The 15,973-nt window shown below is 40.5% G+C and overlaps 1 protein-coding gene across 10 annotated transcripts in view; it reads left to right on the plus strand.

Moving 5' to 3' along the window:
- The window catches only part of NTRK2 (neurotrophic receptor tyrosine kinase 2), a 203,304-nt gene that overhangs the window by 59,696 nt on the left and 127,635 nt on the right, over positions 1-15,973 (plus strand). Inside the window, exon 12 of one of the 10 annotated variants that reach the window (XM_033085351.2) lies at positions 2,502-2,595. The exons of 8 other annotated variants lie outside the window; for them this stretch is intronic. In XM_033085351.2, coding sequence (XP_032941242.1) covers positions 2,502-2,539 — 38 coding nt within the window. In that variant the 3' untranslated portion in view covers positions 2,540-2,595. Of the gene's footprint in view, positions 1-2,501; positions 2,596-15,973 lie in introns of those variants that run through there. One more of the 10 variants, XM_033085352.1, reaches the window with a different exon arrangement.

A 15,973-nucleotide genomic window follows, 5' to 3' on the forward strand; every position in this document is an offset into this window, starting at 1 on the left:
CAGCTCTTACCATTTTGTGTTTATTTCTGCCTCCATCTAACCAGCTTATGAAACTGAAAAATAACAAGGGAACTGGAGTAGAGAGGACGAGGGAGCGTTTGTGAACTCCCTGAGAGGATTTGTGGAAGAGTAATTCTAATCCTGTTTTATTCTGCTTTGCATGTTGAATAATGATGGAAATAACAAAGTGGTTTGCAGCATAACCAGCCCAATACACAGTTTGCAGATGTTAATCATGCCACTAAGTGTGAAGAGAAGTATGAAGAAAACTGATGGAAGATAAATTAGTGGATAAACTTCAAAATAGCATTTTTCAGTTAAACGGATGAAAACATTTTGATTATATCAACTGTTCCTATTCCAGTGACAAGACAATATCCCTAGTATTCCCTGCTTCCTGGGGAATCTGGAGGTGGATAGCCATGGACAAGAGTATTATCACAGGAGCTTTACTGATAGAGATAAATGGAATTTGTGTAGGTTTTACCAAAATCAGAAAAGGAAGAGAAGCCACTCATACACAAAGCAGTGTTTGTCTTTTGAGTTAACAGGTAGAAAACCGACAGAAGTAGAGGTAAACATGTGTACTTGTTCCCTGTGGGGTGAGAGGGATTTTTTTTCATATGTTTGTATGAAGTTTCTGTCAGTGCCTTGAGCTGAGTGCAAAGTCCAAAGATAAGGGAACAAACCATCTGAAATTTATATTGTATTTAGGCAATGCCAGCTATCTTCTCGTGTCTTTGAGATTGCATGTCATGCTTTGAAAGGTGCTTCTCCTTCCTCAAACAAGGAAACAAGCTATCTCCCGTGTCTAAAAATATGTCCTGACTACTTTGACCCCATTCAAAGCCTAGCAAGTCTGTGCAGATCAGGGTACAGAAATTTACGTTTCTGTGATCAGGTAATGAGATTGTGTGGTTGATCTAGGAAAGAAAACTGTGTCTCTTTTAGGACAAACACCCCAAAATACTACTTTTCCTTAAAAGTTCCTGGTAGCAGCTTGTCAGCTTTTTTGAGTTTAAGTTTAAAATGTGGATTGTCAATGAGAATGCTGTTCTCTTTAATCAAGCTGATTAAAATTAGGAACACACCCATGGACTTTTCCTGCCAAAGTCCAAAAAAAGGTATTTTCTGCTGCTTCTTTATAGCTCTTTCAAGTGATTTGTGTAACATATGTATTGGGCCATAAACATCCTTGAAATCTTTTTAAATAAAAGCATTATTCCAACAGAAGCACACTGATAGTTCAGGAATATTTCTTCTTCTCGGTATGTCGCAGTTCACTAGATTTTATTTGCTTGTAACCTCTTGTAACTGTTTGAGCTTTGGTCCAAAAGATAGTACAAGGCAAGGCAGCTTGGAACTCATTTCAGTTGCAGCATATTTCTCACTTGTCTTACTGTATTTCAGTTTGGGTAAGAAATACTGTCTCCTTCCAAAGCAAAACTGTCCTTCTGGCACAATGACAAAACACAAAGACTGACTTTACCCAAACAATCATTTTTACATGATTTTAAATACAATCCAGGTGAAGGTAGAGTGTCTTACCATTCTGTCTGAGATTTTTGCATATTCCTTTGGCTGTATTGGAATATACTACTTAAGGGCTGTCAAGAAAGATGTTTTGTATCTTACTTGTCTGTAAGCATATAGCAAATGGTCATTGGTTTTTCTGCTTTAATACATTTTCCTTGACTTCACCTTGTTGTCAGAGAGGGGCTGATTGCAAGCAACTTTAAAAAAAGTCTCATTCATTCACATTGGTGATCGAAGAATTAAGATTTTGGAGTGTTTAGGTGACTCTGAGTAATTTGATGTATTGATGTGGGAAAAGGGAGAAATTTTATCTTTATTATTCATGCATCATGTCTTGCTTAAGCAATTGGGTTATTGCTTATAGAGTAGGAGAAAAGTGAAATGCAGTTAAAATAGAAATAATTATTTTACTTTTAATTCTGAAACAATTACAAAATAAAAGCTTTGCATATTCAGCAAAGATCTGCAGTTTGACAAGTATGACCTAATGTTCAAATTGCTATACATTAAGCTTGTAGCAGTAATGGCTACAATTTTGCCTTCTCAGACAAATCATTTGAAAGATCAAGTTTGTAGATTGGGAACACATTTTATGCTTGACTTTCCGGAAGTCACTGAAATACTGAGGTTTTTGAGTTTCCACTTTTACCTATAGAAGTGATTTTGTGCTGTGTTTTACCTTCCCAAATGCCAATTCTGTGGGTGTCGATCCTTTAGAACATTCTATTACTTAGTCAATGAGCAGAATATAAAAGAGGGATCAATTAATGTGAGTCAGTGTTGTAAGATCAGATGTAGAGAAAAATGAATGTGCTCAAATCTGTAGTATTTTTAGAGAGTAGACAATGTAAAAGCAATGATGATATTGCTCATCTGAACCACACATATGGAGCATTTTTTACTGTTTGATACTGACATTCCAGTCCCTGTAGTCACAGGCCAATCATATAAATTGTCTGTCTTAGGTGCATCACTTGTTAATGGGGACTGCATTACCACATGAACACTGGAAGATAGAGTCAATGCATCTAAGTACCTTACTTGGAAGAAGCAAATTGATATAAGTATGTCAAAGAATGAGAGTTTGTATTAACTGATTCATGAAGGTATTTTTGTGTAAAGGATTTTACAAAGATATTAAAATATTTAAGCTACCATTCTCTTGTGTTTCAGTAAATAAAAGAGCCCTATTTATTGCATTGGTTTGGGTCTGTGTCACCCTATCAGACCATACTGTTAGACAATTTTAGAGTTCCATTGTTCTTATGTAAAATTTGATCTCTAGGTCTCTGGTGTCTGTTTGGTGTGCTGTTAGGTTTCCTGAGTCCAATCCTAAAGTGCAAGATACCACAGAATAAGGCAGCTGTTTCTGTAATAGGAACATGCAAGTAGATGATGCTTCATATATAACACAAGATTTATGAAGACAGCTCAAATCTGAATTGGGAAATTTTTAATGATACAGTGGTGCATTTGACTCTGATCTGCTTTGATTGCAAAATGTAAACTCAGTTGTAATGATTGAGGGAGAAAATGAATTACTAGCTTGCTTAGAGCTTTATATGATTCAGACTACTGTGGTGGTATTATTAACACTAATACTATGAGCAAAGGAAAATAACCTGAGACCTCATGGCTATTACTAGGAAAAAATAAAGAAAGCAAGTACAAACAAGTACCTGTTGTATTTCATTCCCCCTTCCCCTAAAAGAATAGAACCAGATGATGGGATGAAGGAGTATGCATGGATGTGGTGTGCATAAAGTGAAATAGAGAACTGGGGAGATACTGAGTAGTTGACAGTTTAGAGGTGAAATGCAAAGAGATCAGAGAGAAGGCATGGATACAGGAGAAATGAGGAGAGCTGAAAATGATGGTTGCTAAGGTTCTACTTTGGTATGGGTTGAGCCATGTAGAAATAGCAGAGCTCTTAGTTCAAGGTAGTGAAAGAATAAGAGAGTCCTAGAAGTTTAAACTGCAGAGCTTCAACTCCATGTTCAGTCTACATTCACATTTAGTTCACAGATCTTTATTTTACACAACCTAGAGTTTCTCCTTTGTTTTTTTTATGTGCAAAGGATGAATTGTCACCTGATTGCATATGAAATTTTTGGCCATATGCAGGTCATACTATTTTGGGAATGTGTTACTTTGTGAGGGCAAATTGTGGTTTAGTCCATGGAGAATTTTAGATAGAAATGAGATTGGACATAGGAGGAAATTAGAGGATGACAGTAATGGAAGGTGGAGGGAAAGCAGATCATGATAACGGTAAGTTTACCTGTGATCAGAGTGAAGAAGTAATCAGATGAAATAGAAATCAGTGATTCAGAAAGAAAGATAACTACTAAAGAACAGCAAAGCTGGCCTATATTTATTTTCTCTTTCTTTCTTTTTCTTTCTTTCTTTCTTTCTTTCTTTCTTTCTTTCTTTCTTTCTTTCTTTCTTTCTTTCTTTCTTTCTTTCTTTCTTTCTTTCTTTCTTTCTTTTCTTTCTCTCTCTCTATCTCTCTCTCTCTTTATTTTTGAGTTATCCTGATTCTCCAATCGTTTAAACACCATTTACTATGAAGAACATATGTGTTTGGTTTTGATCTCTCTTTGAGGACGTGTCAAAGGCGCAATGCTATAAAACTTAATGCTAAAACCCAAGCAGTTCTTAAACACTCCAGCTTGGAACTTGAATAGTAGATAAATAGAAGGTATTCTTGGTAGAAATGAGGCCCACTGTATGATCTTCAGTTAGGAAAAAGGCTAATATGGAAGTGATTGGCCACAGAGGTTTCTCCTGAAGGCTGGGCCAGCTTGAACTGAGTTTCCACAGAACACTTGAGGCTGACAGGGCCTCTGCCAGTGTCTAGTCCCACACTCAGCACAAAGAAGAGTAAAGTGGTGATGTCTATGGTGTCTCTTCCTTCAGAATGAACCAAGAAGTGCTGTAAAGCCATTTTTGCAGCAATGCTGTTTCATCTTAGGAAGAAATTTTAAAAATTGGAATTAAGAAAAATCTAAATGAAAGGTAGTTAAGTTTCTTAAATATCTAGTAAAAGAAACACTTTAGATTTTACTTCAGTTCTGGGGAAAATTTCAATTAAGATTTTATAATTTAAATGAATAGGTCCTTTTTATATCTCTTTTTCACACACATACCCTGATTCAGAGTTAACATCTCCCAGAATATCCGTAACCTGGGATCAGCATTGTACATTCGCTGCATCCAGTGAATCCCTCAAAGTGTTCCCTTTTGGGTAACCAAACACACCTTTTCCAAGTGACTCACAGCTCTTCTCAATTACTCTTTTCCTGTAGATCCTGTACTCCCAATGCTTCCACACTAGTGCAATATAAGTATACCTCTCTGCCTCACAGTGGCCAGTGTTCCAACTTTTCACATTTATGTACTTAAAACATTAGGTTTATATTCATTGCTCAGGCTGGATGATAATACAGTGTAAGGATTGGAATAGTGTGTTATATATAATGACTTTTTTTCCATATATGGATCATGAGTGACATAGGAATAGTTGTCCTAAGTGAAAGAACTTTTTGTGCTACCATCAAAACCCATTTTGTCCTGACATCTCTTCTGAATTTTGCACAAAAATCAGAATTACCTTGTTAAAGAAGAGTCTGTCATTCTTTCTCTTTTGTACTCTGTCATGTTTTGTCCCATTTAGTGCTATTTGCTTTGCCAATAGCAGAAACCAGGAAGTCTTGATGGCACTTCTAGTGTGGAAATGAGAAACCAGATTTAGGAAAATGAGATCTGTCTTTGAAATTAGAAAATAGAAAAATAGGGCAGGATTGAGAACATTTCTAATTTTCTCTGTTTGATTTTTTGAAGTGTCTTAAAAAAAAGGTCAGAGACGGAGCAATGTAACAGCATCCTTTATATTGAAGTAAAATGGGCAAACTATCTAGTACAGTAAATTCACGAATACAAGCCGCACTGAGTATAAGCCGCATCTCTGGGTGTTGGCAAATATTTCGGTTTTTGTCCATAAATAAGCCGCACCCGAATATAAGCCGCTCTGTCGTTCGCAGCGAGGACCCGCGTGCAATTAGTAACAGAACCGTGGGAGGGCGGGGTTTACTGGCTGAGCTAAGGCTGTGCAGGCTCGGCCCGCTAGGGGCCGCTGACGGGGCCAGGTGACCCAGCCCGGTGCTGCCGCTCGGGGCCAGCCACCGCTGCCACTGGGCTCGGTCACCCCGGGTCGGCGCTGCCCCGCGGTGACAGGCAGGGACGGAGCTTCCCCCGCTCCTACGGCAGCGGCGGCGGGCGGGGACGGAGCTTTCCCGCACCCGTGGCGCCGGCGGTGGGCGTGGACAAAGCACCCCGCCTCCTCCCCGAGCCGCGGCAATGGCTGCGCGGGGCTCCCGTTGGCTCCCCGAGACGTGGCAATGGCGGCGCGCGCTTCCACCCGCCTCCCCGGGCCGCGGCAATGGCTGCGCAGGGCTCCCGTCGGCTCCCCGGGCCGCGGCAATGGCGGCGCGCCCCCCCCACCATCCTCCCCAGGCCGTGGCAATGGCGGCGCGCCCCTGCCTCCTCCTCCCCTGGGCTGTGGCAGAGGAGGAAAGAGAGCTCTCCCGCCTCTCTCCCCGCCCCCCGTGCTGCCTGCAGGGAGCCAGGGCAACACAGTAACACTGTAACAATCGCGGAATGCTGGCTTTTACTGGCAGGTGCTTGGCTCGGCACTCTGGCTGGCACATCTGGGGTTGTAAATGTCAGAAAATTATTCACATATTAGCCGCCCCCAACTATTAGCCGCACTTCCGGGTTTCCACCAAAATTTTTGTCAAATTGCTGCGGCTTGTATTAGTGAAATTACTGTAACTATTATTTAGCCTACATCAGTTTTATTCATGGTGTCAAAGGCTAATGCATTGTTCCTTCAACTGGCTGGCATGGCTGAACACCCTGAATACCCTGTGTGAATAGCACAAGGTGGAATAATGCAAACATACAAGAAGTATTTATAAAAGGTCACTCACCTTTTCCTGATAGATGACAAAATATGTGAACTAACTGAAAGAGTGTAGGTTTAGTTTGGATATTAGGAATAATTTTTTTTATTTTGAGGGTGGTGAGGCACTGGAATGAGTTGCCCAGAGAAGCTGTGGATGCTTCATCCCTGGAAGCATTTAAGGCCAGGTTGGATGGGGCTTTGAGCAATGTAGGACAGTGGAAGGTTGCCCATGGCAAACAGGTTGAAACCAGGTGATATTTAAGGCCCCTTCTGGCCCAAATTGTTCTAAGATTCTATTTGCCATGACGTTTCACTTCTTTGCACTTTGGCTAGCCAGCCATGACTGTGGTCCTCCCTCTATCAGAAGCCTCTTGCCTGCTGTGAGCGTTGATGGTGTGGTACTACAGAGCTGGCTGAGAGTGTACTACAGAGTATCTGAGAACTCAGGCCTTCTCCCTCATAGCTATTTTGGATTTTAAAGGCATAATTTTCATAAGTAAGAATAGGGCAGCCTACAGTTGTGGCACAATTTCTGTACTGCCACAACTTTTCTGCAGAGCATAGGTGGAAGCCTCTGCAGCTGGAGGGAGTCCATTTGTAACCCTTGTGAGGGGTATGATCACAGGTTTGCCTCCACATTTGACAGGGCCACCTCAACATGGAGACATGCCATTTATGGCCTTTTAAGTAGGAGAAATTTTAACTTTAGATGTGAGTAAGTAAAACTGCAAGAAAAACATTCCTCAAAAAGCAGTGAATTGATATACCAGAACCCTTTATTTCATGCGGGAGCTCTCCAGCCTAGGAGCTGGTCCCTGCTGTTGAAATATTTGTTACCTTTACAATGAGGTCTTGCAAGAGAGGTTTGTGTCCTTTCAGAAAGTTACATTTCTGTGACTTGTAGCAACAGGCAGCAACAGAAATGTACCTTGTAATAACATTCCTTTCTGCACAGGAGCCTGAACCAGAACCTGTTGATATCCCTTGCTTTCATTGGAGAGGGCATTGCAATGTTCTGTCACACATCCTCTGAAGCTGCACTGTTATCTGTGCTTCTCCTGTGGCAGATGGGGATATGCACTATGAGCTGTCTTCAGCTGGTTCTGTTGCAGTTGTGCATTAATTGAATGTCTCTCTTGTAGCTTGAAGGTCAAATTAAAACCTTCGAGCTAAAAGGTCAAATCCTTTCTTTGTGGCTACCACAAGCTAAATATTTCTCCCCATGGCTGTTTTGGAGGCCTGTAAGCTCTCACAGCTGTCAGTAATTTTGGAGAATAGTAGGGAACCTCCCCTGTTAAATTCCTTTTTCTGTGCTTTTGAATGCTGTCTTGACAGCTAGGCAGGTGTTGCAGCAGCTTCTCACGGTGCCGGGAACTTGTGCATTGGATCTGCTTTAGCAGAGGCCTCTCCCAGCGTGCTCCAGGCAAACATTAATACAGACTATTCTGCTGCCATCACAAGAAGTCATGTAACCTGCTAGTGGCACAGTAAAGCCCAGGTGCCTTAAGAGAGCAGATTGTGAGTCAGGTGGATGGCACAGGGCCTCTTTCTGCCCAGCAGCTGTGAGTTTCAGTGATACAGCTATTAAGCACAAAGGTATCACCTCTGGCACATGCAATCTTTGTGATGTGGTGTGGCAAAGGTGTTCTGGTATGTGCTTGCTCTGTGCTAACACAATCCCTCAGGCAGATGCTTTTGGCTCATGTCAGAGGCAGGGCGATAAATGTTTCATTTGGTTGGACCAATATGGCTGTTCTTGCATTCTGTGCTGACAAGGGAGGAAACCTTTTCTTTGTGCTTATTAAGCATCCTGTTGTTTTGGTAAAGGAAAATATAAAATAAATACACATGGCTTTATTTTAGAAAAGCAATAGTTTGGAATGTCTTATGGTTGGCTTAAGGTGCAGTTCACCAGGTAATCTATGAAGGCAGAGGAATCAGAGGAAATACTCTTCCTTTCACTCCTTGGCAAAGTGGGCCATATCTGAGTCTTGGATACGGCATACTCTACAAGTCCTGTGGCAAATACAACAGCAGCATGATAGCAAACCAACAAGGAAGCTGAGGCACATTTATGCTTTCAGACTGTTGAGCCATAGCGTCTTGAGGCCGTGGAAAAGCTTGAATAATTTGCTTTTCCTGTTGGTGTGTTTGGATAGTTCCTCAGGTCAGAGTCTGCATGTTCCTTCGGGGACTGGAAATGTCTGTCCAGTTGCACTGCTCAGGCCCAAGTGTGCCAAATTCAAGTAGTGAGAAATCCAGGGAGAATAATGAAACTGTCTTTTTCTGCCATCCTGCTGGTGTTGCTGGCAGCAGCTCTGAGCTGACAGTTTGTACCCTCTCGGTGCTAAAGAAAGAGGGACTCCATGTGTTTGCAGTCGTAATGCAATTGGCTGTAACCCATCCATGTTCTTTGAAGAGTGTTTATGCTACAGTAGGCATTCTCTATTAATCACAGTGACCTAGCATTTAAGTGATTAGCTTTAATGGTCATGGTAATTTTCGCAAACTTTAGTTTTCTCCCAGCAGTCAGGACAATGTTTCTACTAAGCACCACCTTGCTTCTACAGGCAGGTTCTTTGAATGTAAAGATGGGCACTGTTCTCATTGACCACCACCAGTAGTGAAAGGATGTTCATGTGCACTGTTATGTACACCAACTGGCCTTGGAGCAGTGATCTCTGTCATTGAGCTCCCGTACTCAGTGCAAACCAAATTATTTCCTGACATTTATTACTTGCTTTTTAAGAACAAGGCTGTAGTGGTTTTGGTTCACCAATTTGAAATTTTCCTGCTGTGAGATAAGATTAGGAGGAAGGCAAAACAGCTCAACTTTAAATGGTACAAAGAGAAAGTTTATTACTAGAAACTCTAAGAAAAAAAACCCCAAAAAACCTCAGAATAAAACTTTAGACCACTTATTTTCTTTCATACTGAAAATGTACAGAAAACAATTCAGTCAATTCAACACCTCTAAAATAGTCTTTCACTAATTCACTTGGGAGAGACTTCTGTCTTCATTCTATGGAGACTTCTACACAAGCAACCGTCTTCTCTTGGCCTCAATGTCACAGCGATCAGCTGGTTGGGAGAATTGAATCATGATCACTACGTAAAAATCCCTTCCTCAACTAACAGTTTTCCCAGAACCATTATTGAGGACTATATCAAATATGGGGACTATATCAACTGTGTGGCACATTTTAAGGATTGCAACAGTTCAAACAAAAGTTGTCTTTCTCTTCAAAAAAACAGAGCTCTTTCTTCTTCATCATCTTCCCTGGGGAGCAGTAGGGGTCTTCATCTTTTCATTATTCAAAACTCAGGGCATTACAGCCATTTCAACATCTACTTACTCTAACACCAATGCCTCTGCTCATATCTTCAGAGCAGTCACATCCACCCCATAACATCTTTATGAAACAAGGGAAACAAGCTTCTCCATAGCTTAAAAAGTAGAAATTTCAGTCCACGACTCTCCTTCTTCCTTCATCTGGGACCTAGCTCTTTCTTCTGTCTGACGTCGGTGCTTTCATGCTGTTTCTGTGTGTATCATCATCTTGGTCGTCTTTCGCTCAGGAGAGAGAACAAAATATCTTCAAAGTCTCATTTTGGGCAGTGAAAAAGTTAATACCTTGCCCGGGCAGCAGAGGGTTCTGTGATTTCTTCCAGGTGGGGCGGCCAGAGCTATTTACCATAAAGAATCTTTCAAGGGCACATTGGGGCTGGGCTAGGATTGTAGGGCCCAGCCAGAAAGCAGTGATGGGTTTTCTGGCTATATGGCTGTTTTCTGGTGTTTGCTGCATTCCATTCCAGCCATGAGCAAGGGGCAGGAGAAGGCCTTGCCAGAATGGGGCCCAGCTGTCTCTCCCCCAGGCTGTGGCAGCAGGCCGAGCCCGGCTGGACCACAGCAGCTCTGGGCCGGCAGCAGGACAGGGTTCTGCCGAGCCACGGGCTCCCTGGCCGTACCAGGAGGGCTAAGATCTTAGCAACAGGCATCTCCTCCCCCTGGCTATCAGGGCCCCTGGTTGAAAGTGGGGCCTGGCGGCCTCCTGAGCCTGCCCTCGCCCGACCCGGACCGCCTGAAGAGGGCCCAGGCCGGTGTTACCGCCTGAGAGGCCGGAAGGGAAAAACAGCTTTCCCGTTTTTTTTTTTTGTTTGTTTGTTTGTTTGCTTGGTCGGTTGGTTGTTTTTTTTGTCTTTACATGTGTGTTTCACAAAGAGGTATAAACTTTCTCATTGGTGTAATAATGTGTCAGTCTTAAAAATCCAACTCTAATTGGTCCTTGTCGGGTACAAGGGAGACTGCCCAGGTCTCGGCAGGTAAAAATTTCAGAAAAACTTTACAAACCACCACGGACCCTCTGAGAGTCATAAATTACAAAAAAAGGTAAATGAACCAGAATGTTTTTTTACACTATGGCCCCTTTAACTGCTCTGCCAGTAAGTGAGTGTAGATGGCAATCCGACTCATTTAGGTTGATGGGTGTCAGCATTTCTTTGGGAAGAGAAGAGCTGCAGGCAGAAGTCCTGTGGTTAGCTGTGTCAGCTTCTGTGTGCATCTGGGAAAGTAACATTGGAAATGAAATCCTCCCAGAGAACAGGTGGAACTTAATAATGGTCTTTAGTTCAATTAACCTTGACACTGTAACACTGGATTCTGGATGAATCGGACATCTTAGAGTGGTTCTTAAGGAGCTTCTTAAATAGGGTATGAAATATGAGTGGTTTGCAGTATTACTGCTTCTTAACATGACAGGACTTAAAAAAATGTAACAGAGAAGAACCCGAGGTAATAAGGTCTCTTCTGGATCTGCTCTGGACAAGATATGAACCAGGACCAATTCTTCTCTGTCTTAGCTACACAAAGAGGGAAGAGGAAGTTTCAGGAACTGAAATATCAGAGGGTACCCTTAGCTGCACTTCACATGCAGCTGACTCTATTGGCTGATGTGTGTGTGTGTGTGTGAAGCACAAAAGGTGCAGCAAAAGGTATTTTGTTGGTGCCAGTAAGAAAATTGCATGAACCTAGTAGTACGGTAGTACAACAGCACAGGCTGTAGACTGAACTGATGAATCCTTTTCACACAGACTGAAGGGTCCATGTACATTCATATTTGTGGTCTCATATGCTTGTGCATTCTTATTTTGATATATAGCCAGTCAGCTACAGGTAGATAAATATCTTCCTTAACGTAACTCAAAATAGCTTACTTCTTCATTTAGCAGAACTTCATGGTTTTGATTTGTCCAGTATAGTTGTAACTTAGTCTTAAAAATCACTATACATCAATTTTTAAAATACTACACAGCTTCATTACTTATGATGCATATTTTTTTGAATGTGATTGCTATTCTGGCACATTTCTCTTGTTTAATTTCACTGAAAGGAGTTGCTAAAAGGTAGATCTAGGGTGGAAAACCATGAAAAATGAACTTCACATTATTTTTTGTGATTATTGCAGGCAAAGAGAACAGATTCAGTTTTCCTTTTCTGCAATATTGTGTTTTCTACTTCTTTTGTAGACTTTCACCTGTCTTACACAGCAGTACATGTGGTTGTATATTCCACATACTAGTGCCATTGACTGCTACTTCATGAAGAAAATTACGTTTTCTCCTTTCTGAGACAGACTGTAAGGAATTCAATAATTGTCTTGTAAGCAAGTGTAGAGTGTGGTAGTTTTGATTGAACAAATAGTTCTGAACTGTAAATCATGCAAAACTCTAAGCAGAGAAGCTGAATGATATGTTAAAGTAACAGGAAAAAACTGTCATGGGTCAAGACTACACTGAGTAAGGTTTTGGATGCACACAAAGGTGATTCAAGTCAGAAGATTAATAGTCCAAGAATAAGAGCAGGTGGACCTCCTGCAAATCATTCATTGAGCACAATGAGAAACACAGTTAATAGTTTCAGAGACAGATTGGATTATTTTTCTCAAAAAAAACCCAAAAAAACCCAAACAAACAAAAAAAGAAAAAAAAACACCAATCCAAAAAGCCCAAGCTTGATATTATAGAAGTGAGCTGAGAAGTGACAAAGAGAATGAGGGAGGAGAGAAAATAGATGCAATGAAATACAGGAAAGGAGGACTTCAGGTCAGTGAGAAGACTAGAAAAAGTGTGCAGGTAGGGAATTTCTTAAGTTGTGGTGAGGAAAGAGGAAAAGGTTGCAACTAAGAGCACACCAAAGAAGGTAAAAAATTCACAGCCTTTTCCAGTTTTGTACTGGAAAGATCGATTATATTCTGAATACAAAGAGAAGAGTGTGAAGGGACTAAGATAGGAGCCCCGAGCTGTGTAGGAGTTGCTGGGATTGAAGATGCCATACTTAGTTGTGATGAGGAAGGTGGGATTCACTTCAGTTCTGTTGGAAGCATGAAAAAAACAGGCATAGTGTGATTTTTTGTCTATCTAGGGAAAGTCCAGACAGGCTTTGAAATGGCCCCTGAAAAAAAAAAATCAGTGAGAAAGTGAATGAAGGATTGAATGAAAGCAAAATAAAAAAACCCTGAGGGGAGAGGATTGAGAGCTTTGAAGAGTATCATCTCTGATGAGAGAGAGGCCAGATGATGTATTGCAGAACAACAATGTAAGAGCTTTTGAGTGAGGGTGGTATTGGAAACACATCTTTTACAAGTATTTTGCAAATACTGCCAGACTTTTTCCAGTCACCATGACTGGATCCAGGAGCTGGTCTGAGCTCAGTAACAACAGAGTGAAATCTTGGGAAGCTATCTTTTTACTTGTCTCTAAACACTGCCTACCTGAAATGAAACTCTTGCAGTCAGTGGAGCTATATGGTTATGAGGCTGGTTTGTTGGCGTGGAATTTGATACCAGAAGCTATCTGTGTTTCAAAATAGTATAATGGGACCAGAGTAAGACATCTGTGCTTCTGTTATGAGTGATGTCGTGCTGCTTAGTTATTAATAGTGTTCTGCAGCCACCAATTTTTATGGTGCTCTTCATTGAATCTGCATAGTTGTGAATTCCAATGCACCTTTTTAAGAAAATCAAAGAAGAAAAGGAAAATTAAAACATTTAATGTTCAGCTTGGGATGAACCAAGGTCAGATCAGTGTCACTAAAGAACAGATAGGCAGGGCCAAGAAATGTGTTTCTTTTACCACAGCTACTATAGGATCAAAGAGGTCGGAAGCTGAGAAAGCAAAGCTCTGAACAGTGGGATTCAACCACAAGATTGGATGTGAACATATCCAAGAATACAGTAAAAAATGCAATCAGCAGCCAGACTTTTCTCTATTTCAATGAATACAGTGAATTTCACTGTGTACAATATGTACAATTAAAATAATGAATGCAAAAAAATGAGGCCTCTCCCACCCACCATGTGCAAATCATTATGCATGCAGAAGCAGCTGATTAGAACTGTGGATCAGCTGTGTAAAATTAGAAAGATGGCTTGTTCTGGCATGGTGTTGGGTGATGTAGGGTTCAACCAGCAGTAAGAGAAATATCTTTGCCCTAGCCTGTTTTACTGCTTTTTCAGCACCACAAACATCACTGATGGAAATAGGAGCCACCTGTCAATGCAGGATCAGCACTGTGATAGACTCCACAGATAGCAGATTTGTAAAGTGCATAGAAAGGGAAAATTTGCCCTTGGCCTGTAAGTGACTTTATACCTAGGAATGTATGCAGATCATTGTTTTCAAATCACTACAGATCCTCTCTGTAAAAAAAGTTTATGATCTTGGCTATAATTGCTACAGCCACCTAACTACAGGTCTTTTATTCCTCCTTGATTTTGTATAAAAAGAGCCACGGATCTGAACACAGCCATGTAACCAAAGTGGGAAGGTTTCTAATTTGAAAAGTAGTGGGAATGAGATATCTAATAATGGTCTTTTGATTTGGAATATTCTTTTTTTGGTTTTATCAGAAGGAAACAATTAATAGGTGTTATAGACCCTTGGATATGGCATTTGGATGTTGCCGGTTCGTGGCATTGAAACACCTCATAATTCATTGCTTGAATCTTACAGACAGACCTAGAGCGCAAATGTAAACTGAACAATAACATTGTGAATTATTTTTCTCTTTCTGTGTAGCACCATGTAAATTCCTGTGGTAAAGCTCTTGCCAAACTTGCTGTATCGTCATACAGGAGTTTTGTACTAACACTGAAGGCACATTTATTTCTGGCTTTGCTATAGAGTCGGCAATATAGTGTGCATTGTCCTCCACATGTTTTACTCATCTCTTTCCCTCTTAATGAGTGTCTGCATGATTGCATAGCTCACTTACTTCTAAACTATGCTCTTTCAATCTTTTTTGGACTTTTTTTGGTAGTATACAAAAATGTGCATTTCCACGGTGTGAGCAGAAGTGTTGTATTTCAGAGGTCAGGGCTAAAGGGATAATCTCCTTCTGAAAATTATTATTCCAGTATTTAATCTTTAATCCTCTGTACACTTGGTGTAAGATAATGGTTGGCCTGTTATCTTATGACATTATTTCTGTAATTATTAAGTAAAGACATTGCAGTGTTACTGTAGTGGGATTTTGTATCTTATTAGTATAGAAGGCAACTGAATCTAATTCCAGTAGTAGCAATTCCTACCTTTGTCAATGTTACCATATTATCCTTTGTAAAGATGACATTTCTAATCTCTAGACAGTGAAAGTATTTAAATAATTAAATAGTAATTAAATTAATTAAATAGTCAATTCAAGGGAAATTAATCACATGGATGTTTTTAAAGTGGCCAATTTCTCTCACACGTGAACTCACTGTTTTGGACAGCACTCCTTTGTGTCAACATAGCCTGTATACTTCTGCTAATGTGCTGCTGTGTGACAGTGAGGACAGAAGTCATCACATTTATTCCTTCTTGTAGGGGATAATAAAGAGAAAAATCATTTTGTATTTGCACCTTGCTGGGTTTTTTTTGATTGTATCTCTTTAAGAGGAAATGCCTACAGTCAATGATCATTTGGCTGTTGGATGTTTTTCTTCAAGTTCACTTTGTTTAATCACATTTAAAAGAAATCTTGGCTTAATAGTTTTCCATTTTAAAATGGTTGATCTGTTTAATAAAGGTATCAGAAACATCATTTTATAAACAGAGTTATGGCTTCTATGTAGAAGTACATTAATAGGGAATGATTTTCTTTAGGACTGCTAGACGAGCCAAGAACAAAGGAGGATGCCTCCTTTGTGTTACAGTAAATAGCAATGTAGCTGGGCCTACTAAAGAAAAGCTATTGGAGACAATGCGTAGAAAAGAGAGTGTAGAAGAAAAACTAAAGAGTATGTTGAGGAGGGAAAACTCAGTAAGAAGAAGGATGAGTGAAATGTAAGATAAATAAGGAGAAAATAATCACACACCTTCCTATGTTTTATCTAGTGGTTGGCTTTTCTCTATCACTTTAGTGCTAATCAATACAAGATAGCAGTTATTTGAACTTTTCCTGCCACACAAATTATAACTATTCATATACTT

This window comes from Catharus ustulatus, chromosome Z (assembly GCF_009819885.2).
Source record: "Catharus ustulatus isolate bCatUst1 chromosome Z, bCatUst1.pri.v2, whole genome shotgun sequence".
In the NCBI taxonomy this organism is placed as follows: domain Eukaryota; kingdom Metazoa; phylum Chordata; class Aves; order Passeriformes; family Turdidae; genus Catharus; species Catharus ustulatus.